We start from the raw sequence: 25,608 nt of genomic DNA, 5'->3' as shown, positions 1-25,608 counted from the left end.
AGGGGGCGGACAATGCATTGGCGGACAACTTGAGTCGTCTTCTATAGCCTCACGAATGGACTCTCCATTCCATGCCCCTTCATCACATCTTCTCTCTGTGGGGAACGCCTCAGATAGACCTCTTTGCAGCCCCCCACAACTTCAAACTGCCTCAGTTCTGCTCCAAGATCTACACTCCTCACCGCCTTGAGGCAGATGCTTTTCTTCTGGACTGGAGGAATCTCTTTCTGTATGCGTTTCCTCCGTTTCCTCTCATTCAAAAGACTCTGGTCAAGCTCAAGTCCGACCGGGCCACCATGATTCTGATTGCTCCTCGGTGGCCCAGACAACCCTGGTACTCCCTTCTACTTCAGCTGAGCAGCAGGGAGCCCTTCCTTCTACCAGTGTTTCCATCTCTGCTTATGCAGCATCAGGGATCTCTGCTTCATCCCAACCTGCAGTCACTACACCTGACAGCTTGGTTCCTTTCAACGTAACCTCCCTTCAGTTTTCCCAAGCTGTGAGGGATGTTTTAGAAGCTTCACGGAAGCCTGCTACCAGACAATGCTATTCCCAAAAAAGGACTAGATTTTCTGCATGGTGTTTTTCTCATCATAAGGAGCCTCAACATGCCTCCTTATCCTCTGTGTTGGACTATCTTTTAAAATTATCTCATTCTGGCCTCAAGTCTGCATCGATCCGAGTCCAGTTGAGTGCGAATGCTGCTTTCCATCAGCCTCTTCAAGGGAAACCTCTTTCTGCTCATCCTGTGGTTTCCAGATTCAAGAAAGGACTTTTTCTTGTCAACCCTCCCCTCAAACCGCCTCCAGTGGTTTGGAACCTCAATGTTGTTCTTTCTCAGCTTATGAAGCCTCCATTTGAACCTCTTAACAAGCTCCTCTGAAGTATCTCACTTGGAAAGTGGTGTTTCTCATTGGCCTCACTTCTGCTCGTCGAGTCAGTGAGCTTCAAGCTTTGGTTGCGGATCCCCCTTTTACAGTGTTTCATCATGACAAGGTGGTCCTTCGCATCCATCCCAAATTCCTCCCCAAAGTGGTCTCGGAATTTCATCTGAATCAATCCATTGTTCTTCCAGTGTTTTTTCCAAAGCCTTTCTCATCCTGGAGAATCAGCTCTTCATACTCTGGACTGTAAACGTGCTTTGGCTTTCTACCTGGAACGCACCAAGCCACACAGAACTGCTCCTCAACTTTTCATCTCCTTTGACCCGAACAAGTTGGGACATCCTATCTCTAAGCGCACCATCTCCAACTGGATGGCGGCTTGTATCTCTTTCTGCTATGCCCAGGCTGGATTACCCCTTCACAGTGAAGTCACAGCCCATAAGGTCAGAGCAATGGCAGCCTCTGTAGCCTTCCTCAGATCGACACCGATTGAGGAAATTTGTAAGGCTGCTACTTGGTCCTCGGTTCATACCTTCACTTCTCATTATTGTCTGGATACTTTCTCCAGACGGGATGGACAGTTTGGCCAAACAGTATTACAAAATTTATTCTCCTAAGTTGCCAACTCTCCCACCATCCCATTTTGGTTAGCTTGGAGGTCACCCACTAGTGAGAATACCTGCCTGCTTGTCCTGGGATAAAGCAATGTTACTTACCATAACAGTTGTTATCCAGGGACAGCAGGCAGCTATTCTCACGTCCCACCCACCTCCCCTGGGTTGGCTTCTCTGCTAGCTATCTAAACTGAGGAGACACACCCGGTTCATCGGGTGGGAAGGCACTTGCGCATGCGTGGTGTGGGCGACTCGAAACTTCTAAAGTTTCTACAAGCAAGTATGCTTGTGAGACGTCCGCATCGGGGCTCTGTCGGATGACGTCACCCACTAGTGAGAATAGCTGCCTGCTGTCCCTGGATAACAACTGTTACGGTAAGTAACATTGCTTTACCAGCCCACCCATCGTATAGCTGTACTTCGGGTTTCTGTTCTCTACATGCAAGACTTTACATTTCTCTACATTAAACTTCATCTGCCATCTCATTGGCCACTCTTCTAGTTTTTTCAGGTCCCTTAGTAAATCTTCACAGTCCTCTTTGGTGTCATCTGCAAATTTTATTACTTCGTACTTCGTCCCTGTTTCTAGATCATTTATAAATACATTGAACAGCAGTGGTCCGAGTACCAACCCTTGCGGAACACCACTCGTGACCCTCCTCCAGCCAGAGTAGGAAATTGCATCAGCGGAGGAGGGACACAACAGAGGAAAGGCCCTGATGCTGGCAGAAGGCTGCTGTTCTGGACTGCTGTTATCACTAGATCAAGCAAAGAAGTACCAAGGAAGAGGAGGAAGGGAGAGAGAAAGAGGCAAAGCCCACAGTGTTGGTAGATGGCTGTCATTTTTTACATATATAATGTGTATATTCATGAACAGTAATTTCCATAGGTTAAACAGGTATGCAGGCTATATGTGTCTAGAACCGCAAGAATCCGCCTAGAACCGCAAGGCACAGGCGGAATAGAAATCCCTAATGTAATGTAATGTGTACAAATACCAGTTTCACATCTTTATTTAAAGCAGTTCTGTTAGGAGACATAATGGAAGAAAAACCAAGGCTTCTGTGAGCTTAAGCAGCACTTCATGGTTAGCAAAGGAAGGTGAAAGGAAAATGCTGCAGAGCTCAGAAGGACCTTTTTCTACATTTATATGTAGTTCAATCTAAGAGCTAAATTTATTAACCTGCATAAATGTTCACCTATCCTGTTAATGTGAGCAAATTACTAAATAGGCCTTAGTGATATAAAATGGGGTCCATGTTGATGCAATAATACAAGATAAGTACAAATTTAGGCTTGAATTTACTAAGGTGATAAGGGTGGTGGATAAGACCATTGCTCCAGGAGGTTGTTGTCGCAGAGCTGCTTCACTGTTCAGCTTCTATCTAGCATGGCTTACCTACTAGTTAATCTGCTCTTTGTGTTAGCTGGCTCTTTTTGAGAGACAGGGCCTGTGAATGAGTGGTCACTAATCCATTAGGGGCTGGATTCACTAAGCTCACTGATCCAATCCATGGGTGATCCGTGGCCGGGCGACCGAGTCACTACCAGTCTTTATGCAAATGAACGCAATCGTAGGCACGCCCCACACCAACCCCACAGATCGCTGCAGAGTGATCCCAATGCATGCGCAGACCATCTTCTTTGACTGTAGATGCGGTCTGCCCATGCATTTGTGAGGTCAAAACAAGGGGGAGGGGGGGCTTTAGCCAGAGCCCCGCTGCAGCCAGGAACATAACACGCTTTTAACCCATGGGCTCGAAGGTCGGCAGGCGGTGTTTTTGGACAACTGAGATGTTTTATTTCAGTCAGAAAGGAAACGGCCAGCCCAGTCGGTGTTCCTGAATTTATTTAGTGAATCGCTGCCTTTCTACTTTTGCATGTCATTTCCCCTCATTTGCATGTGGTGTGGATCAGATTGAGAGGAAGGTTAGTGAATTGGGTCGGGGTCGCAAACCAATCGGGACATGATCGGTAAGCTTAGTGAATCTAGCCATAGGTACTCATCACACCTGACTCCATCCTATCCCCCCATTTCCATCAGCCCTCAGTTTATAGTTGCCTTACTTAACATCGATGTAGATCAATAGTAGAGAATGACACAGGGGGAAAAAATCTGTCCCCGTCACTGGACCGCCGTCCCCGTAGCATCCACCCTTCAGTGGCCCAAGAGTCTCCCTCCCTCCCCCTTACTTTCGCAGTGTAAAGAAACTTAAGGGAGGGAAGGCGCACGACTCCTTCCCTCCCCCTTACCTTCGCGGAGCTTTAGAAAAGAAACTGATGCTAGCAAAGCCTGCCTGTGCCACCCTGCAGTCGCATGTGTGTGGGCGGAAGCTTCTCTGACAATTGTCATTTTATAAACACAAATAAAACAGAGCAAGGTTCAACAAAACCCATCTCCCCTCCCTTTCACAAATATCCCCTTCACTATTGTGAAAACTGAACAAACCAAATTACTACAGAATGCTACATAGAAAAATCAAGCTAACAATATTTTAATCACACATGGCAAGAATAATGTTAGGGGAGAGAAAGTAGGGCAACCTGCCCCCTGGTCAAAGAGAGCCCTAAGCCAGCTGGAAGATAAAGAAGCACAGCCTGGACTTTGCGGTCCACAGTTATGTCTAATACCACCTCTAGCAGGATACATATTTCAAATCTGAAATATTCTAATCACAAAATATAAAATAAATTTATTTTTTTTCTTTTTGTTGTCTGGTCATTTTATTCTTGAAATCACATTGGTCTCAGGCTTTGGTTTTAGGTTCCTTCTGTCTTCATCGTGGCATGGCTGGCTCCTGAAGGTAAAATAGGCGCAAGAGGAACTGGGGAGGAGATGCCGAGTCTGACATGGGCACAATTGTTTTTTACCACAGGAGTAACACTTTTCACCACTCCCACGAGGCGGTGAAAGGTCTTGTCCCCCTTCCTGCGGTAAAGCAGTTGTAAATGTCTCCATTACTGCGGTGATCCGCAGTTTACTGCGGTAAACGGTCCCTGTGTCATTCTCTAATCAATAGCTCACATTCCTTGTCATATTCCCAATAATTATTAGGCCTACAAATCAGCTTTAACAGCATAGAAGTAAGAAGCAGCAGACTGCTATACTACTCTACAACCTTAAACTCTCTCTCTTCATGAAACAATTACTATACTGGAATGACAGAGTATGTATTATCATAGTTTACATTGCCAGAATAGAATTCAAGCAATTTCTAAAGGTTTTTATTGTTGAAAATTACATTATACAGTATATATTGAAAACATACAGAAGCAAGTCAGTGGGGTAGCCAGAAACTTATTTTTTTGGGGGGGGGATGTTTAACAGGGCAGGGCATAGGTACCCCATGTCCTCTTCCCTTCCCCCCCCCCAAATCTCATCAAAATTATAATTAAAGATATTTGATGGGGATCCTTAAGTCCTCCCAGCTGAAGTGTAGTGTGCACCCTGAGTTGGAATGGTGCTGTTTGCTGTAGTACTATGAGCCCTCACTGCTGGCCAGCATTGTGAACATGCTAATTTTTAACAAGAGCACTTCCTGCTGCTGATCTTGCAAAATCAGCAATGAGTAATAGTGCTAGTGCTGCCCGATTCAGGAAAAAAAATTTTGATTTGATTTTCCTGCCCAATTGGGTGTATTTTTCAAACATCCTGGTGGGTTTATTTTAAAGCCTCTTCACCCCCTTTGCCCTCTCCTACCCAGACTGGTGCTGTTATGTAAACAAAATAAAGACGACTTTTTCTCTCTCTGTTAAATCCTAACTCACGTTTGCGGTTTAACACCAGCTCTGGCAGGATACACATTTTAAATCTGACATATTGTAATCACAAAACAGAAAATAAAATTATTTTTCTACCTTTTGTTGTCTGGTCATTATTCAAATCTTGGTCCTAGGCCCTGGTAGTCTTCTGATAACTTGCTTGCCAGGGTCTCCTTTCTTCTTTCTCTGTGCTAACCATCCATCTTCCATCTCTGTCCTCCCTTTCCATTTCCCTTCCCTCCCCCGGAGGTCTGGCATCTTTCCTTTTTTTCGTCTCCATCCACAGATCCACCTTTTCTTAACTACCCTTTCATCCAGCATCTCTCCCTTCTTCCCCACCACCCTCAGGGTCCACTATCTCTCCCTTTCTTTTCCCAACTACCCTCCTATCCAGTATTTCTATCCCCCCTCCACACCATCCCTTCTGTCCAACTTCTCTCCTTTTCTGTTCCTTCCCTCCCTAAATCCCATTGTCCACCATCTCTCTCCCTCTCCTGTTTTTAGACCCATTATTTCTTCCCCCCAAAGTCCAGCATATGCACGTCTCTTTGAACCCTCCCTTCCCTCCGTATACTCCATATACCAGGGCCCCTCTCCCCCGGAAAGCCTGCATGTTCCCCCTGATCTCCCACGCATCCATTTACCTAATTTCAGCAGCCTGCAGAGAGGATCACCGGTGCTAGTGATCTTTGTAAGCTGCCATAGGTCTTCGGAGCTCTGCCGTAGTCCCGCCCCTCCTCTGACATCAGAGGCAGGATTGCGGCAGAGGGAAGACGGCTCCGAAGACCTATGGCAGCTTGCAAAGATCGCTAGCACCGGTGATCCTCTCTGCAGGCTGCTGAAATTAGGTAAATGGATGCACTGGAGATCAGGGGCGAAGCACTTCCCAACTGACTCTCTAAAGCAGGAGCGGCAGTTGTCGGCCAGCAAGAGGCAGCACTGCTGCTCCTGCTTGAGGGGGGGAGGGTCAGTCACTGAATCGGGAGGCCGATTTATTTATTTTTTTTTTTTTAATCGATTTGCCCGAAGTGAATCGATTCAAATTGTGAATCGGGCAGCACTAATGAGCGGTGCAAGCCTGCCCAGTATTCAGTGTGGTTGTGGTGCTGGTATTGGAGGCTCAAGTGCTGCTGACTGCTCTTCTGACTCGGGACACACTGCACAGTTTTAAGCAAGTTGTAAACACTTAGATAAGCACTGGTCAAGGGTTATCTTATATACAGGGCCTACCTAATGGCAGTACACTTGGCAACCCATGCAGACACCTGGCTTTGATTCCAAGTTTAAAATGTTGATTAGAATTAGATGACTTGTTTAAAATATCAGTGCTAGAATAATATAGAGATTTGTATTACAGTAGTTGCAAGCTATTTGCAGCTTTTAGGTGAATTTAGGCATACCAATGAACGGCTGGCATGGAGGGAGAGGAAACACTAGCCCCAAAAAACAGCAATTCTTGTATTTATGCTTCCTAGGTTGCTCTGCCTTCTCTCCACAGTGTCTGGTTCCTGTTCACAGAGGAAGTATGTGCAGGGACCATGAATAGCTAGCTCTTCCTATTGCTACAATAACACTACAAAGAGAAGCTGTGCTCTGGATGCTACCAAATGGAGACTCAGCATTCAGCCCAGGCTACTTCAGGAAGCAGTCACTTAATGTCTGAAGCTGCTGGTGTGTATGTACTAATAACACTACATAGTGTCCTAATCCAACAGACAAGCATGTCTTCAAGGCAAGTGCTAGCAAAGTTGAATGTAGCTTTTAGCAAATCAACAGTAAGGGGGAAGTTTTTGTTTTCTGGCTGATTATCTTCGGTAAAATAAAGCATGTTAGGGCAGAGTTCAGGAGCTAACTACATAACATTTATGAGCAAATTTGCTAAAGGAACACCATGGAGAGCGTGCATGGGTCTGGTTACTGCTGCTGCATGTATATTCAAGCAAACTGAATTACAAAAGCAGGAATGTTTGTTCCCCCTCAATCTGTGATTGATAAATGCTGAGTTCACTGGCAGAGTAACCAACTTGGTCTTGGTTTCCAGTCTGAATGAGTCCTTATGAAAAACTTCCTAAGATGTATTCTCCAATTCCAATGAAGTAGACAGCTTGTGCTATTCCAAACAGGGGAGCTATTACCAGTGCACGGCAGCCAGCCCCTTTCATGAATGCAGAGGCCCCTTCATTTCTCCAAATTTTTCTGCATGCAAAAAGAAAAAAAAATGAATTAAACTGGCATAAATCATTTTGAGAAAAAATAGGAGCTGTAGCATACCTAGCATATGTGGAACCTGGGGCCTATCATTTTTTGACACCCCCCCCCCCCCCATCTGTATGAAAAACATGATTTTTAGTAACAATCCACACGTCACACAAGAGTGTACCTAGGAAAAGTCAGCATCTTACATATTGCAGTGAGCAGTACATCAATACACCCATTGTAAAACTAAACAAGCCAGACTAGTACAGATCAATCCTACACAGTCAATCCTAACAGAAAACCATGTCTTTTCGAACATAGAAAACACCTTCGCCTAGTATGTAATCACAAACTAACCCCTCCCCCTTTTACAAAACTGTAGTGTGGTTTTTAGCCACGGTGGTAACAGCTCAGATGCCAACGCTAAAAAACGCTCTACAGTTTTGTAAATGGGGAGATAGAATAAAAATAAATAGACAAAGATTAAACTGAAGCACCAAGAAGCTGGACTCTGCTGCATACAATGCAACATCACAGAAACAGCAATGCATCTCCCCTAAAGCAAAAAAAATAAGAATTTTTTTCTACCTTGTGGTTTCTGCTTTCCTCATCTTCTTGTCACTCTCTTCCTTTCATCCATAGAAACATAGAAGATGACGGCAGAAAAGGGCCACAGCCCATCAAGTCTGCCCACTCCAACAACCCTACCCCCTTGAATTTACCCCCCTAGAGATACTACATGTGTATCCCATTTCCTTTTAAAATCCGGCACGCTGCTGGCCTGAATCACCTGAAGTGGAAGTTCATTCCAACGATCGACCACCCTTTCGGTGAAGTAGAACTTCCTGGTGTCGCCATGAAATTTCCCACCCCTGATTTTCAGCGGATGTCCTCTTGTGGCCGAGGGACCTTTAAAAAAAGAAGATATCATCCTCCACCTCAATACGGCCAGTGATATATTTAAACGTCTCTATCATGTCTCCTCTCTCTCTACATTCTTCGAGTGAGTATAGCTGCAATTTATTCAGCCTTTCCTCATACGGGAGGTCTTTGAGTCCCGAGACCAGCCTGGTGGCCATTCTTTGAACCGACTCAACTTTCAGCACATCTTTTTGGTAATGTGGCCTCCAGAATTGTACACAATATTCCAGATGAGGCCTCACCATGGATCTGTACAACGGCATTATAACTTCGGGCTTCCGGCTGATAAAGCTTCTTCGGATACAACCCATCATTTGTCTTGCCTTTGATGAAGCCTTCTCCACTTGATTGGCAGTCTTCATGTCTTCGCTAATGATCACCCCCAAATCACGTTCCGCCTTGGTCCTAACTAAGGTTTCACCATTAAGTGTGTAAGTTTTGCATGGATTCCTGCTGCCGAGGTGCATGACCTTACATTTTCTAGCATTGAAGTTTAGCTGCCAAGTCGAGGACCAGTGTTCCAATAGAAGTAGGTCCTGCGTCATACTGTCTGGTAAAGTGTTCTCAGTTACTATGTTGCATAGTTTGGCGTCATCGGCGAATAATGTGATTTTACCCTGAAGCCCCTGAGTCAGATCTCCCACAAATATGTTGAAGAGGATCGGGCCCAGGACCGAGCCCTGCGGTACTCCACTGATCACCTCTGATGTTTTTGAAGGGGCACCATTCACCACCACTCTCTGAAGTCTACCGTTTAGCCAATCACTGACCCATGTAGTTAATGTCTCTCCCAGTCCCATTGATTTCATCTTGTTCAATAGTCTGCGGTGCGGGACGCTATCAAAAGCTTTACTAAAGTCCAAGTAAACGACGTCTAGGGACTCACCCACATCCAGTTTCCTTGTTATCCAGTCAAAGAAACTAATTAGATTGGATTGGCAGGACCTGCCCTTGGTAAATCCATGTTGGCGGGGATCCCGTAGATTCTTCTCGTCCAGGATCATATCTAATTTATGCTTAATTAGTGTTTCCATGAGTTTACTCACTATGGATGTGAGACTCACCGGTCTGTAATTCTCAGCCTCTGTCCTGCAGCCCTTTTTGTGGAGTGGGATTACATTGGCTGTTTTCCAGTCCAAGGGGACTCTTCCCGCCCTCAAGGAAAGATTGAAGAGCACAGACAACGGCTCCGCCAGGACATCACACAGCTCTCTAAGCACCCTGGGGTGTAGATTGTTTGGTCCCATGGCTTTGTTCACTTTGAGTCTTGATAGTTCGCAGTAGACACTGCTGGGTGTAAACTCAAAATTCCAGAACGGGTCATCCACGGTCTACCCTCTCGCTGCCCCTTCTATATGGCATCTTCTCTCCTTCTATTCAATTTCTAGAAACTTTATGCCTCCCCCTTCCATCTCTCCCACAACCCCTTGGTCTGGCATTTCACTCTCTCCTCCCTTCCCCCCACTTCCATCAGCATCTGCCCCCTTTCTCACCCTTCACCACGCTTCTATACCACCCTGACCTCCTTTCTCACCCTTCACCACACTTCCATACCACCCTGACCCCCTTTCTCACCCTTCACCATGCTTCCATACCCCCTGACCCCCTTTTTCACTCTTCATCACGCTTCCATACCACCCTGACCCCCTTTTTCTCCTTCCACCACCCTGCTATGCTTCTTTCTCCATCAAAATCAGCAAGGTCCTGCGATAATTACTTTTGCTGCCGCTGATGCTTCAGAAGAAGTGACGTCGGAGGGGGGTTGGGCCAGCAGAGGCAAGGTCCCGCGATGACTGCAGCTGCCGGTCCACCCCCCTCTGATGTCACTTACCTCTTCCAAAGCAGCGGCAGCAAAAGTAATCATCTCGGGACCTTCATGCACTTCAGCGCGGCTGCTGACTCTGCTCTGGAATAAATACGGTAGCCGCCCTGAGGTGCCATTTTCAGCAGCGCGGGAGCTTCCGGACCCGGCCGGTTGTGCACCCCCTTGGAGCATGCACCCAGGGTGGACCTCCCCCCTGCCCTCCCCCCCTTGGTACGCCACTGAATAGGAGCATCTTTCTTAGGCATCAAAGTGTTTTAAGGGGTTTTTTTATTTTAATTTTTTTAATTTCTCCCCCAGTTGTGTTGGTCTAACAGAAATCCTGTTTTAGTGAAGGACTGACTCTGAAACATCTGAATGTGAGCCTTCCAATACCAGGTTTGGCACCAGCTTCTAAATGGGAATCTTTGGTGCTTTTGTCACATACTGGATTTCAAATCAAAACAAATATAATAGGACATATAATGGAGTAGAATAGTAATGGTTAGAACAGCAGACTGAGAAAGCAAAGTTTCTTACCTATAACAGATGTTCTCTGCAGATAGCAGGGGCATGCAGCCACATTTGTTGGTGAAGTCCTCTAACTGAGCCTGTATGTTGATACTCTCCCCTAGTTAAGTAAGCTTTTGAGCTTACTTGCCTTGTGCAGGAGTCCCTACACCTACACCTACAGCCCCTCCTCTCCGTTTGTCAGTTTTGTCTCTAGCAATGAAAGGAATGAGATGACAGGATGGAGGGCAGGCAAGTGTGGCTGTATTCCCCTGCTGTCTACAGAGAATACCTGTAACAGGTAAGCAACTTTGCTTTCTCTGGAGACAAGCAGGGGATTTGCAGGCACACTTGTTGGTGAGTCCCAAGCTTAAGGAAGGATTAGGGAGGTGGAAATTAAAAAAAAATTATAGTGCAAATAGGTTACGAAATACTGAGTGACCAAAAATGAGCCTCATGTACTAGGCTCTGACTCCCGCAGTAGTGCTTTGTAAAAGTAAGCACCAAGGAGTAAGCTGTGGCCCGCCATTATCTTGAATGGGAATAGATTTCAAATTCTCTATTAAAGAAGGCCATTCTTTATGAGCTCCCATTGAACCAGGTGGTTATAGGTTTGCTCTTAAGCAGGCCTGCACAACTCAAAAATGATCCGGCGGCCGAAACAAAGTCGGAAATGTAGTGAGGGTCGGAGGTAGTGGCCATGGCTCAAGGCACCCAGAAGTGCGCAGACATTGCCATGATGACATCACGCGCATGCGTGACATCATCATAGGTCCTGAGATGCCAGTAGGGGTGCCAGCAGGTAAGAGGGCAGGAGAGGAGAGGCACTGGTGGCGGCTGATTGCCTACAGCAGTGTTTCTCAATTGCTTCAAGCTAAGTACCCCCCCAACCACAGACCGCCTAAACCCACCCAAGCTGTGCCCCAGATCCTGCTCCCTTTACTAACTGTAATGCAGTTTTTCCTTTCATTTTTCAAATACACACAATACATACAGCAGATATAAATTCTCAAAACTGACACATTTCGATCACTAAATTGAAAATAAAATAAATTTTCCTACCTTTGGTGATTTAATTAGTTTCTGGTTGGACTTCCTTCTGACTGTGCATCCAACATTTCTTTCACAATCCATCCTCATCCCCTTTGGGTCCAGGTCTCTATCTCTTTTCCCTCTGCTTACTCTCCCCAGATCCAGTGTCAGTTTTCCTTTGTACCTACCACCACCTTTGTTCCAGGTCTCCCTCCTCTGTTATGATCTTCCATCTCTCTGTTTTTCCTCAGGATCTATCCTACTCTGTGTCTGCACCTTCCATAGTCCAGCGTCTGCCTCCTGTCTTTCCCCTTTGGTCCTGTCTTTCTTCTGCTCACAACCCCCCCCCCCCTCCAGCATTTGTTCTCCTTTCTTCCAGGTCTTTCTCTGCTTCTCTCTTTCTCCTTCCTTCCTTCCTTCCTCCCTCCCTGGTCCAGAATCTTTCCACCTCTCTGCAGTCTCTCTCTCTCTTCCTCCTATACACCCCCAAGTCCAACATCTGTCCCCCCTCTCTTCTGCCTCCCCTTTGTTTCAGGTTTCTCCCTCTATCTTCCTTCTGCTAACATTTTTAGTCCTCCCATCTTTGATCCATCTTTCTGTCTCTCTCACTCCCTTTAGGTGATCCCGTGAACCACCTCCATATTGTTGAAGTAATGAGGTTTCTTCATGGGGCTAACTAGGCAGAATGCATTCTGTAGCACAGCCCTCCCTAAGTCCCATTCAGCCTTGCACTGCACGATGGATTTCTGAACAGTTTCATGGTCCCAAGTGTACTCTTGGGACCTTGGACTAATGGGCAGTTGTCAACAAATTTTGCCCTCACTCAAATGTCTCAATATTCCTCATGGCTATTACCGGGAAGGGCATGTATGGATAATTGAGCTCCCATATATGGTAAACCCATTGTTTAATGTATTTGTCTGACTAGCTGGGTGCTGACAGATGGGGTCGTGCTTCTGGCCAAGTTGTACCCAGGGATCCCTTAAATAAATATTTATGATACACCAGAACTATATTATCATTAAACCTCGGCAGCGTTTTTGTTCTGTTCTTCTTCTCTTACAGGAGCGGAGAGGCAGAGGGGAAGGCAGGAGGAAGCAGCCAGAGCAGGCTGTTAGACCGGGGTTGCGGCGAGAGTTAGCTCCGCCAACCCCCACCCGCGTCAGAGGTTACATCAGGCCCGGGCTCCCCCTATAAGAAGAAGGGAGCCAGGGCACGAGGCAAACCTCGGCAGCGTTTTTGTTCTGTTCTTCTTCTCTTACAGGAGCGGAGAGGCAGAGGGGAAGGCAGGAGGAAGCAGCCAGAGCAGGCTGTTAGACCGGGGTCGCGGCGAGAGTTAGCTCCGCCCACCCCCACCCGCGTCAGAGGTTACATCGGGCCCGGGCTCCTCCTATAAGAAGAAGGGAGCCAACGGCGCCCAGCCATTCGGCGCACGGTGAAGGCGAGCGGCAAAGGCGCTCGCCTTAGCGAGAGCGCCTTTGCGAAGGAGCCTTGAGAAGGAGCCCAGACAGCAGCAGCAGCAAAAATCTTTTTTTTTCTCTCTCATTACTCTCTTCTCTCTCTACCCTTTCAGCTAGCTGCACGCCGGACACCACTCATACACACCGAGGAACCAAAGGAGCAGGGAAAAAGAAATGGAGGCTGCAGGAACCCAGCGGAGCTACCCAGTGTACTGCATCGAGTGTCATATGTATGACTACCTCCCCTCCGGGAGGCAGGCGTACATATGCGGTCGATGTCAGGAACTGGATAGCCTGAGGAAGGAGGTCGGGAGCCTGCAGGCCAGGGTCCAGGAGCTGGAAGGACTAGAACCCAGAGGAAAATCTAACGGATCGCGACACGGACCTGAGACCAGAGAGACAACCAAGGAAGGGGAAGTCTGCAATTGTGGTGGGAGACTCAATCCTGAGAGAAGTGGACAGTCACATAGCAGGAGGGAGAGAGGACCGACTAGTGACATGTCTCCCGGGGGCGAGAACGAAGGACGTCATTGACAGAAGAGAGAGAATCCTGGACGGAGCTGAAACAGAGGAGACAGCGGTGATAATCCGCAACTACCAAGAGCCCACAGACCCGATCCAACCAAGAGTGTGAGCTCCACCTCCCCCTGCAGTCCACTAGGAAGATCAACTGTTTTTTACACCTAAGCAGCAACAGGACCAGCCACCACTACCGAGAGCCCTTTGCCCTGATCCAGCCAGACAAGTAAGCTCTTCCCCCAGCATTCCGTTGGAAAAATCAATATGCTTGCTTTTAAATATCATCAGAAGTAGGAGATCAACTGCTTTTACACCTAAGCAGCACCAAGACCAGCCGCCACTATCGAGAGCTTTTGTCCCAATCTAGCCAGACGTGTATGCTCTTCACCATACAATTTGTTGGAGAGATCAATCTGCCTGCTTTTAAATATCAGCAGCATTGGGAAAACAACTGCTTTTACACCTAAGCAGCAGCGGGTCCATCCGCAACCACCAAGAACCCACAGACCCGAACCTGCCAGGAATGTGAGATCCACCCCCCCTACAATCTGATAAGAAGATCAACTGTTTTTACACCTAAGCATCAATAGGACCAGCCGCCACTACCGGGAACCCTTTGCCACGATCCAACCAGACATATAAGATCTTCCCCCAGCATTCCATTGGATAGATCAATCTACCTGCTTTTAAATATCAGCAGCAGTGGGAGAACAACTGCTTTTACATCTAAGCAGCATTGGGACCAACCGCAACTACCAAGAGCCCATAGACCAGATCATGACAGGAGTGTGAGCTCCACACCTCCTGCAGTCCGCTAGGAAGATCAACTGCTTTAACACCTAAGTAGCAGCAAGACCAGCTGCCTATAATAGGAGCCCTTGCCCCGATCCAACCAGGCATGTGAGCTCCTCCCCCTATATCCCGTTTAAGAGATCAATCTACCTGCTTTAAATATCAGCAGCAGTAGAAAAACAACTGCTTTTACATACAAGCAGCAGCGAGACCTACCGCAACCACCAAGAGCCCACAGACCCGATCCTGCCAGGAGCGTGAACTCCTCCCCCTGCAGTCCATTGGAGAGATCAATCTGCCTGCTTTTAAATATCAGCAGCAGTGGAGATCAACTGCTTTTACACCTAAGCAGCAATGAGACCAGCCACAACCACCGAGAGCACACAGACCCGATCCTACCAAGAGTGTGAACTCTTCCCCCCCTGCAATCCGCTAAGAAGATCGACTGTCGGCTCCGGGCGGCTTTCTCGCAGAGGAGAGAATCCTGCATTCACCGTGGACCTCATCTGGGGCAGCCTCCTTGGAGCGGCTGGGGCACGGGCAGTGTGTCTGGAGGGAATGCATGGATGGGAGAACATTGCAGGGGAGGAGACATAGGCATCCTGGGACTGTCGGCCAAGTCTCTTCCCTGAAGAAGCCCTTTCTGGAAACGTCAATCGCTCCTCCTAAACTTACTTGCTCCACTTCATCACTGACGCTGACCCATTCTGCTTCTATTCCTTTCTCTCCTCTCTTCTACCTTCCAAAGTATTTAGATCAATGCTGTCTTGTTAAAATGTTTATTTTATTTTTATTTTTCCTCTAACTCTACTTTTCACTTCTCTATTACCCTCCAGGTACTTTAGTTAGATTGTGAGCCTACGGGACAGTAAGGGAATTTTCCAAGTACCTTTCTTATTTCTAATCTTAATGTATATTTTCTGTAAACCGCTTAGAACCTAACGGATGTAGCGGTATATAAGAAATAAATTACATTACATTACATTACATAATCCACGTTGGAACCAACGACATCAGCAGGAGGAGCTACAACAGGACTACACTAACTGAGCAGTTCAGGATCCTGGGGAGGAAACTGAAGCTGAGGACAAGGAGGATAGCCTTCTCAGAGATCCTGCCAGTACCGAGGGCAGATGCTAAGAGACAGACCGAGCTGCAAGCAGTAAACGGTTGGCTGAGGAGATGGTGCGAAGAGGAGGGTTTCCACTTTGTACGGAACTGGACAACTTTTTTGGGGAAGAACAAGCTCTACAGGAGGGACGGACTGCACCTGAGCACGGCTGGGACGAGGTTGCTGGCACGCAACGTCCAGAGCAGCATAGACTTGGCTTTAAACTGAGGAGAAGGGGAAAGCCGACAGTCGACCTGACCTCGACACATCGGACCAAAGTATCAAACAAGGATACTGAACCAGAAATTTGTAAAAGAGGGCTCGGGACTGAGAGGGAACTTTTGGGAAAAGGACACAAGGACGCAATTCAGGGAACCAATGCACAAACGAACCTAGCAAGCAGAATTAAGAGAGAGCAACAGGAGCCAGAGGGTCATCCAAACATGGGGGAGCAGGCTGAGGACAACATAGATACACCGCAGGATGGGGATGAACACAACAAAGTTCGGGGGCTGGCAACCCATGAGGAGGTTGGCAGGGGCGACAAACCACGAGGAAAACCAGCGGAAAAGGCAAATAACCAGGACTTAAATTGCCTATACACTAATGCTAGGAGCCTAAGAGCCAAAATGGGAGAACTAGAAGTCATAGCCAATACAAAGGACCTGGACATAATAGGAGTAACAGAAACGTGGTGGACCGACGACAACAAATGGGATGTGGCCATACCAGGGTACAAACTCTACAGGAGGGACAGGACACACAAGAAGGGTGGAGGAATAGCGCTTTATATAAAGGACTCCATACCTTCAACCAGGATAGAAACAACAGTAAGGGCGGACAACTTGGAATCACTATGGATTAAGCTACCTGGAGGAGCTGGATCAGACATAAAATTGGGCCTGTACTATCGCCCACCTGGACAACCGGAAGCACTCGACCAGGACCTGGAGGCTGAGCTGAGGCAGATATGCAAAAGCGGAAGCGTGATGGTGATGGGAGACTTCAACTACCCTGGGATAGACTGGAGTATTGGACACTCAAACTGCACAAGGGAGACCAAATTCCTGGAAACCACGAGGGACTGTTTCATGGAACAGCTGGTCACGGAACCAACACGGGGGGATGCAACTCTCGACCTAATCCTCAATGGGCTAGGGGGACCTGCAAAGGAGGTGGCGGTGCTAGAACCCCTAGGAAACAGCGATCACAACATGATCCAGTGCAAGCTGGAAATTGGACCATCAAAGGTGAAAAGATCCACAGCGACAGCACTCAACTTCAAAAAAGGGAATTATGATGGCATGAGGAAACTGGTGGGAAAGAAACTCAACGGTAGCGCAAGGAAGATGGAGTCTGTAGAAAAAGCCTGGTCCCTACTCAAGGGCACGGTGCAAGAGGCACAGAACCTGTACATCCCGATTCAGGAAGGGGTGCAAAAAAACCCGAACAAAAAACCCAGCGTGGATAACAAATGCAGTGAAAAAGGCGATAAGTGACAAGAAAGCATCGTTCAAAAAATGGAAAAAGGACCAAACAAAGGACAACCAAAAGGAGCACAAAGAACACCAAAGGGAGTGTCACCGTGTGGTTAGAAAAGCTAAAAGAGAATATGAGGAGAGACTGGCGGGGGAAGCAACAAACTTCAAATCGTTCTTCAGATATGTGAAGGGGAAGCAACCGGCAAGGGAAGAAGTGGGGCCATTGGATGATGGAGACAAAAAAGGAGTGGTAAAAGAGGAAAAAGAGATAGCAGACAGGTTAAATAAGTTCTTCACGTCAGTCTTCACGAGGGAGGACACATCCAATATTCCAGAACCGGAGGACATCGTAAATGGGGATCGGGATGAAAAGCTGGTCCAACTAGAGGTAAGCCAAGAGGATGTCTTCAGGCAGATAGACAGACTAAAGAGCGACAAATCGCCAGGTCCGGATGGCATTCACCCAAGGGTACTCAAGGAACTAAGGAACGTAATAGCAGAGCCACTTCGCCAAATATGTAACCTATCCTTAAAAACTGGAGAGATCCTGGAGGATTGGAAAATTGCAAATGTCACACCCATCTTCAAGAAGGGTTCAAGGGGGGACCCGGGGAACTACAGGCCGGTGAGCTTGACCTCGGTCCCGGGAAAAATGATGGAAGCACTGATTAAGGACAGTATCTGTGAACACATAGAAAACAATGGACAGCTAAAGTCGAGCCAGCACGGCTTCTGCAAGGGTAGGTCATGCCTCACAAACTTATTGTACTTCTTTGAGGGGGTAAACAGACAGGTGGATAAAGGGGAATCCATTGACATCATTTACCTTGACTTTCAAAAAGCCTTTGACAAGGTACCGCACGAAAGACTGCTTAAAAAGCTGTGGAGACACGGGGTGCAAGGGGAGGTCCACCGATGGATCAAAAACTGGCTGGTAGACAGGAAACAGAGGGTTGGAGTGAAGGGCCATTACTCAGACTGGCATGGGGTCACGAGCGAAGTTCCGCAGGGGTCGGTGCTGGGACCGCTCCTGTTCAATATATTTATAAATGACCTGGAGGCGGGAACAAATTGTGAAGTTATTAAATTTGCGGATGACACCAAACTCTACCGCAGGGTTGAAACCATGGAAGACTGCGAAGATCTGCAAAGGGACCTAGCGACGCTAGAAGAATGGGCCAAAAAATGGCAAATGAACTTTAACGTAGGGAAATGCAAGGTCATGCATGTAGGGAAAAAGAACCCGATGTTCAGCTACAAAATGGGAGGATCACTGCTAGGGGTAAGTAACCTTGAAAGAGACCTAGGAGTGATGGTGGACACGTCTTTGAAGGCGTCGGCACAGTGCGCCACAGCCTCAAGAAAAGCAAACAAAATGTTGGGTATCATTAAGAAGGGCATCACGACCAGGACAAAGGAGGCCATCCTGCCACTGTATCGTGCAATGGTGCGACCGCATCTGGAGTACTGTGTCCAGTATTGGTCGCCGTACCTCAAAAAGGACATGGCGGTACTTGAGGGAGTCCAGAGAAGAGCAACTAAACTGATAAGAGGTATGGAAAACCTCTCATATACTGACAGACTGAAAAAGCTGGGGCTGTTCTCCCTGGAAAAGCGGAGACTTAGAGGAGATATGATAGAAACCTTCAAGATCCTGAAGGGTATAGAAAAAGTAGACAGGGACAGATTTTTCAGATTACGGGGAACCACAAGTACAAGGGGGCACTAGGAAAAATTAAAAGGAGACAGGTTTAAAACAAATGCCAGAAAGTTCTTTTTCACCCAGAGGGTGGTGGACACATGGAACGCGCTTCCGGAGGCTGTGATAGGCCGGAGCACGTTACAAGGCTTCAAAGAAGGTTTGGATAGGTTCCTAAAGGATAAAGGAATTGAGGGGTACAGATAAGAGTAGCGGTAGGTTATAGGGATAGTCTGGGACCATTGCTCAGGCAATGGGCCTGATGGGCCGCCGCGGGAGCGGACCGCTGGGCGAGATGGACCTCTGGTCTGCCTCAGCAGAGGCAACTTCTTATGTTCTTATGTTCTTATTAAATCTTTGGAGCTGATACTTGTATTTTATTCTGTACCTGGAATGGAATGACAACAAGACACATGAATATTTAATTTTGTTTATTCTTACCTCAGCGCATTTAGCTAACTAGCCCCCTCCTTTACAAAGCCACGCTAGTGTTTTTGGCACTGGCTGCCATGGTAACAGCTCAGACACATAGAATTCCTGTGAGTGTCCAAGCTATTACTGCTGCGGGCGGCATTAAAAACACTAGTGCAGCTTTATAAAGGAGGGGGTAGAACAGGGAGCAGCTTCGGAGCTGTCCCTCCAATGAATGGATGGTGTCAGAAGGAATCAAGAAGCCCCCAAAACTGCTTGTGTATAGGCTATTTAATAATCAAACAGAACAGATAAGTTTACATGTACAGTTCATAATAGAATAACCTGTTCATGATAAGCTGTCCTTGGACTTTCCAAATTCTCCTACACAAACAGATAATGAGCACATGGGGCCTAATACAGTAGGCTCTCTGTTAACCGGAACTCAAGCAACCAGAAAAAAAAAAATCAAAGAAATAATTTAAATGAAAATAAAATCAATTTCTGGTGGAAATTTTAGTGTAAACTTGGCACGCCACACCTAAGTACGCCCATGCTTTGCCTACCACATGGCTGGTAGTTTGTCTGGAACAGTTTATGGCAGGGATAGGCAATTCCGGTCCTCGAGAGCCGGAGCCAGATCAGGTTTTCAGGATATACACCATAAATATGCATGAGATAGATTTGCATCTCAAGGAGGCAGTGCAGGCAAATCCGTTTCATACATATTCATGGTGGAGATTCTGAAAACCTGACCTGGCTCCGGCTCTCGAAGACCGGAATTGCCTACCCCTGGTTTATGGAATAGTATAGGGCAGGGGTGGGCTACTCCGGTCCTCGAGGGCTGGAATCCAGTCGGGTTTTCAGGATTTCCCCAATGAATATGCATTGAAAGCAGTGCATGCAAATAGAACTCATGCATATTCATTGGGGAAATCCTGAAAACCCGACTTGATTCTGGCCCTCGAGGACTGGAGTTGCCCACCCCTGGTATAATGTATAGTATTAGCTAGGCCTATTTTTTAATAGTAACTCTCAAGCAACCAGAAACTACATTTACAGGTATCTATCAATCTCCATGGGTGCTGGTTAACTGAAAGTCTACTGCATTCAGTGGGGGGGGGGGGGGGGGTGACTGGAATATTAAATACAATTTTGGTGTTTTTATTCCATTGCCACTATTCAGCACTATCATATGCTTGGTATTTGACAAGCCTAAACGAAACATATGAGCAGCTGAATATTGCTGCTAGATGAATATTACTTAAGACTACTCTCACTCCTATATCCAGCCTCTTATTAAATGGATAGTATTCAGTTTAATTTTTGGTTATCTATGTAAGATCTCTGGATAGTGGGTTTTTATAAGAAAGGGAATATCCTCTCTTACCTGGCACAATCAATAAGTCCATTATATGTGTCTTCATTGATTCCTTTCTTCAGGGTTTGAATTCGGGTTTTCAGAACTAAAAATATAATCAGATTGTTGGCATGTATTTCATATCTGGTTTTAGTATGCCTATCAAAAGTAATTCCATAGATTATGCTGCTTGGATTTCTTTGAACTACACTTCATCAGTTTATGATGAAATTAAATTTGCACTGGATTGAGACCTAATAATAAACTTTAGCGGTTTCAGACATATAGGTTTTGTCTACCTTCAGTCAGGTTCCGATTGATCTCATTCATACATGTACAATGAAAACAAAGAACAAAACTGGGCAAGGTTAAAAGATTCTTATTAAGTGCACTAATCACATAATTGCAGCAAATAAGTGAAAAATAATTGTTTTATAATAATAATTGTTATTATAACAATTATATTAAAAGTCATAAGCTTTTGCTTAAACTGGAACCACTTTCTATGAAATGCCAAGTTAATTTTAACCATCTGTCTTTCAAGAGACTGTTTCTTAATCATTTCAACCAATAGTAAAAAATAGGAAGTAGTTTAACAAGGTTAACCTTTTATATGAAATTATCAGCTAAGTGAATATCTTACTCAAAATGGCAACTACATTAGGAGCAGCAAACAATTCACCAGCATAAGTAATATCTAGATTTCAATGCACTTAACACTTAAAAATTCATTGTTATGTGCTCAGAGATAACTCAGATTTGAGACCATTGAAATGGGTCAAGCCCATCAGTATAAGTGTCTCTACTCTCAATCTTAGCACATCTTAATGATTCAATGAGCCAGTTGTTTTCAAAGTATAGATAAAAAATACTAACTTAAATCTTCGTCACTCATGGAAGTGTATAATATTGTATAATTCCCAGAAATATGTTTTCTTTGAGCCATATCAGCCGATGGCTTTCCTCTCTTTATCCTGCCTATAGAAGGATAAGAAATGAGGGCTTAAGATGTATTAGATGCCTGACCAGTTAATTATGCCTGACCAGCTTCTTATGTTAATTTTATTTCTTCTATTATTCCGTTTATATTACATCCTGGATCCTATTGTGGACTTGAGTCGATTAAGCAGTATTTACTTTATTGTATATTTAGGGGGGAAAATATTTTCTTTGTTTAAATCGTTTTCTGTACAAGTTTAATCTTGAATTGTAAAATTTGAAATTTATAAATAAATAATAATAATAATAAAAAATACTAAACAGGATCCTTCCGCACTTTGGATTTCATTGCTTCAGAGAACCCTCAATCGAGTACGCAGTCTCTACAAAAATGAGTAAATGTAAAATATGTTGTTGATGCCTCATATATTGTCAATCACAAAACAAACATAACATAAAGTATTGGTACATGAAAGGACAGTACCTGACTCTTTGATTTGTCATGGTTTAAAAATGGCGTCTGCTTGAATCCTCCCTTTTTATGCAGAGCCAATGAAAAACAACACTTAACAGTCTGGTTATAGCAAAAGTTGCAAGAATGGATTTTCAGGTGGGAAACAGTCGCACCGTTTGGCTTCGAATGGGAGGCATTTCTATACTAGATGCTAAAAATTATTTTGCACACTTGTGGGACTTGTTAATTTTTTTTTTTACTAGTTTTTCACTATTTCTTGACGTTAAGGGCTCCTTTTACGAAGGCGCGTTAGCGGATTTAACCCGCGTGACTTTTCATCACGCGCTAACCCCCGCGCTAGCCAGAAAACTACCACCTGGCTCGAGAGGAGGCGGTAGCAGCTAGTGCAGCCGGCGGTTTAGCGCGCGCTGTTACGTGCATTAAACCGCTACCGCAGCTTCATAAAAGGAGTCCTAAGTGTTGTCTTTCATTGGCTCTTACATCATGGTGATGTATAAGAAGGGAGAAGCCAAGCAGACGGCATTTTTGAACCATTACAAATTGAAGAGTACGGTACCGTCCATTTGTGTGCCAATACTATAGGCTCCTTTTACAAAGGCGCACTAGTGGTTTAACGCACGTAATAGCATGCGCTAAACCGCCGGAGATGCCAGCCACTACCGCCTCCTCTTGAGCAGGCGGTAGATTTTGGCCGGCGCGGGGGTTAGCGCGTGATGAAAAGTCGTGCGCGTTAACCCTGCTAGCGCGACCTTGTAAAAGGAGCCCAATGTTATGTTTGTTTTGTGATTGTCAATATATGAGGAATCAACATCATGAGGAATTACATTTTGTATTTTCTGTAGAGACCGCATACTTGATTACGGGTTCTCTGTAGCAGCAAAATGCAAAATGTGTCAGGACCCTGCTTACCTGCATAAAGATAAGCTAGTTTTTTGTCTATACATTGAAAACAGCTACATCGTTAAGTCACAAAGATGTGCCATGATTGAGAGCAGACACTTACTGGTGGGCTTGACCCATTTCGACGGTCTCAAGTATGAGTTATCTCTGAGCACATAACAGTTAATTTATAAGTGTTAGTATATTGAAATCTAGATATTACGTATGCTGGTGAATTATTTGTTGGTTTTCAAGTGAAATACCTTCTTCATCATTTGTGTGAGACATTTTCCCATGTTTTATGGGGTAAACTTCATAAGAAGGACATGACATCTCCTGAAATCACCTCGCTAAATTTCAGTGGAGCTTTCCTGCAAATCTTTATTTTCTTTGTGTTAAAATAGGTAAGGCTTGCTAGGTTACTGTATAATATGGATATTTAATGTTTCTCTTATGTATGACTGCAAGAAATATGTTGCATGTAATCAGAATCCCCCATTACAGGTATGTCCTATGTGGCATTATAACCAGATCGGAGCCCCTCTAAAAAGAAATATTAAGTTCTTACCTCGATAAAGCACAGTTACTTACCGTAACAGGTGTTATCCACGGACAGCAGGCAGATATTCTTAACGTATGGGTGACGTCACCGACGGAACCCCGGTACGGACACTTAACTAGAAAGTTCTAGTTGACCGCACCGCGCATGCGCGGGTGCCTTCACGCTCGACGGAGGAGAGCGTGGTCCCCAGTTAAGATAAGCCAGCTAAGAAGCCAACCCGGGGAGGAGGGCGGGTCCTAAGAATATCTGCCTGCTGTCCCTGGATAACACCTGTTACGGTAAGTAACTGTGCTTTATCCCAGGACAAGCAGGCAGCATATTCTTAACGTATGGGTGACCTCCAAGCTAACAGAGAGGGAGGAGGGATGGTTGGCCATTAGGAAAATAAATTTTGTAACACAGATTGGCCGAAGTGCCCATCCCGTGTGGAGAAGGCATCCAGACAGTAGTGAGTAGTGAACGTGTGAACTGAGGACCAAGTGGCAGCCTTGCAGATTTCCTCGATAGGCGTGGAGCGGAGGAAAGCTACAGAAGCAGCCATAGCTCTGACTCTGTGGGCCGTGACAGCACCTTCCAGTGAGAGACCGGCCCGAGCATAACAGAACGCAATGCAGGCAGCAAGCCAGTTGGACAGCGTCCGTTTAGAGACAGGGCGACCTAGACGGTTAGGGTCGAAGGATAGAAAGAGCTGAGGTGACGAGCAGTGAGCCCTGGTACGGTCAAGGTAGTATGCAAGGGCACGCTTACAGTCCAGCGTGTGCAACGCCTGTTCCCCAGGATGAGAATGGGGCTTAGGGAAAAAGACAGGCAACACAATGGACTGGTTGAGGTGGAAGTCCGAGACCACCTTGGGAAGGAATTTAGGATGGGTACGCAGAACCACCTTGTCATGGTGAAAAACTGTGTAAGGTGGGTCGGCAACCAGTGCATGCAGCTCACTAACCCTCCTGGCAGAGGTGATGGCAATGAGGAAAAGCACCTTCCATGTGAGAAATTTGAGTGAAGTTGTGGCAAGAGGCTCAACCGGAGGTTTCATGAGGGCTGATAAAACCACATTCAGGTCCCAGACGACTGGAGGAGGCTTCAGAGGTGGTTTGACATTGAAGAGGCCTCTCATGAACCGGGAAACCAGGGGATGAGCCGTAAGAGGTTTTCCGAGGATAGGCTCATGAAACGCAGTGATGGCACTGAGGTGGACTCTGATTGAGGTAGACTTGAGGCCAGCGTCGAAGAGAGAGAGCAAATAGTCCAGTACAGTTTCCACCGCCAATGAGGCGGGATCGTGATGATGTAGTAGACACCAAGAGGAGAACCGGGTCCACTTCTGATGGTAACATTGGAGGGTGGCCGGTTTCCGGGAGGCATCCAAAATACGGCGGACAGGCTGAGACAGATTCTCTGGAGAGGTCAGCCCAAGAGAAACCAAGCTGTCAGGTGGAGGGAGGACAGATTGGGATGAAGTAGAGACTGATGCTGCTGCGTAAGTAGAGTAGGAAACACAGGAAGAGGAATGGGCTCCCTGGAGCTGAGCTGGAGCAGGAGGGAGAACCAGTGTTGGCGAGGCCACCGAGGAGTGATGAGAATCATGGTGGCTCTGTCCCTGCGGAGTTTGGATAACGTCCGCAACATCAGAGGCAGTGGAGGAAAGGCATAGAGGAACCGATCCGTCCAGTCGAGTAGGAATGCATCCGGGGTCAGACGATGAGGGGAGAAGAGTCTGGAACAGAACTGTGGCAGCTGATGGTTGTGAGGAGCTGCGAAGAGGTCCACCTGTGGAGTTCCCCAGCGAGCAAAGATGGAGCGGAGCGTGGGAGGATCCAGGGTCCACTCGTGAGGTTGAAGAATGCGGCTGAGATTGTCGGCCAAGGAGTTCTGTTCGCCCTGGATATAGACAGCCCTGAGGAAGAGACTGTGTGCCGTGGCCCAGGTCCAGATGCGGATGGCCTCCTGACAGAGGAGGGGAGATCCGGTGCCGCCTTGCTTGTTTATGTAATACATGGCGACTTGGTTGTCTGTGCACAGGAGAAGGACCTGAGGGTAGAGAAGGTACTGGAAGGCTTTGAGAGCATAGAACATGGCTCTTAGTTCCAGGAAATTGATGTGATGTTGACGTTCCTGAAGGGTCCAGAGTCCCTGGGTGCGAAGATCTCCCATGTGAGCTCCCCACGCATAGGGGGAGGCATCCGTGGTGATGATCATG

The 25,608-nt window shown here is 46.4% G+C and overlaps 1 protein-coding gene across 7 annotated transcripts in view; it reads right to left on the bottom strand.

Moving 5' to 3' along the window:
- Positions 1-6,661: 6,661 nt before the first annotated feature.
- SLC25A18 (solute carrier family 25 member 18) overlaps positions 6,662-25,608 on the bottom strand; it is a 109,513-nt gene continuing 90,566 nt past the window's right edge. For all 7 annotated transcript variants that reach the window (XM_033952747.1, XM_033952750.1, XM_033952749.1 and 4 more), the window contains 2 exons: positions 20,584-20,659; positions 6,662-7,456 (listed from right to left, as the gene is read on the bottom strand). In XM_033952747.1, the coding sequence (XP_033808638.1) occupies positions 7,315-7,456; positions 20,584-20,659 (218 nt within the window). In that variant the 3' untranslated portion in view covers positions 6,662-7,314. The remainder of the gene's footprint in view (positions 7,457-20,583; positions 20,660-25,608) is intronic.

This window comes from Geotrypetes seraphini, chromosome 7 (assembly GCF_902459505.1).
Source record: "Geotrypetes seraphini chromosome 7, aGeoSer1.1, whole genome shotgun sequence".
NCBI classification, from domain to species: domain Eukaryota; kingdom Metazoa; phylum Chordata; class Amphibia; order Gymnophiona; family Dermophiidae; genus Geotrypetes; species Geotrypetes seraphini.
Note: the sequence above shows the minus strand (reverse complement) of the source record. Positions and strands in the feature narration are given on the sequence as shown.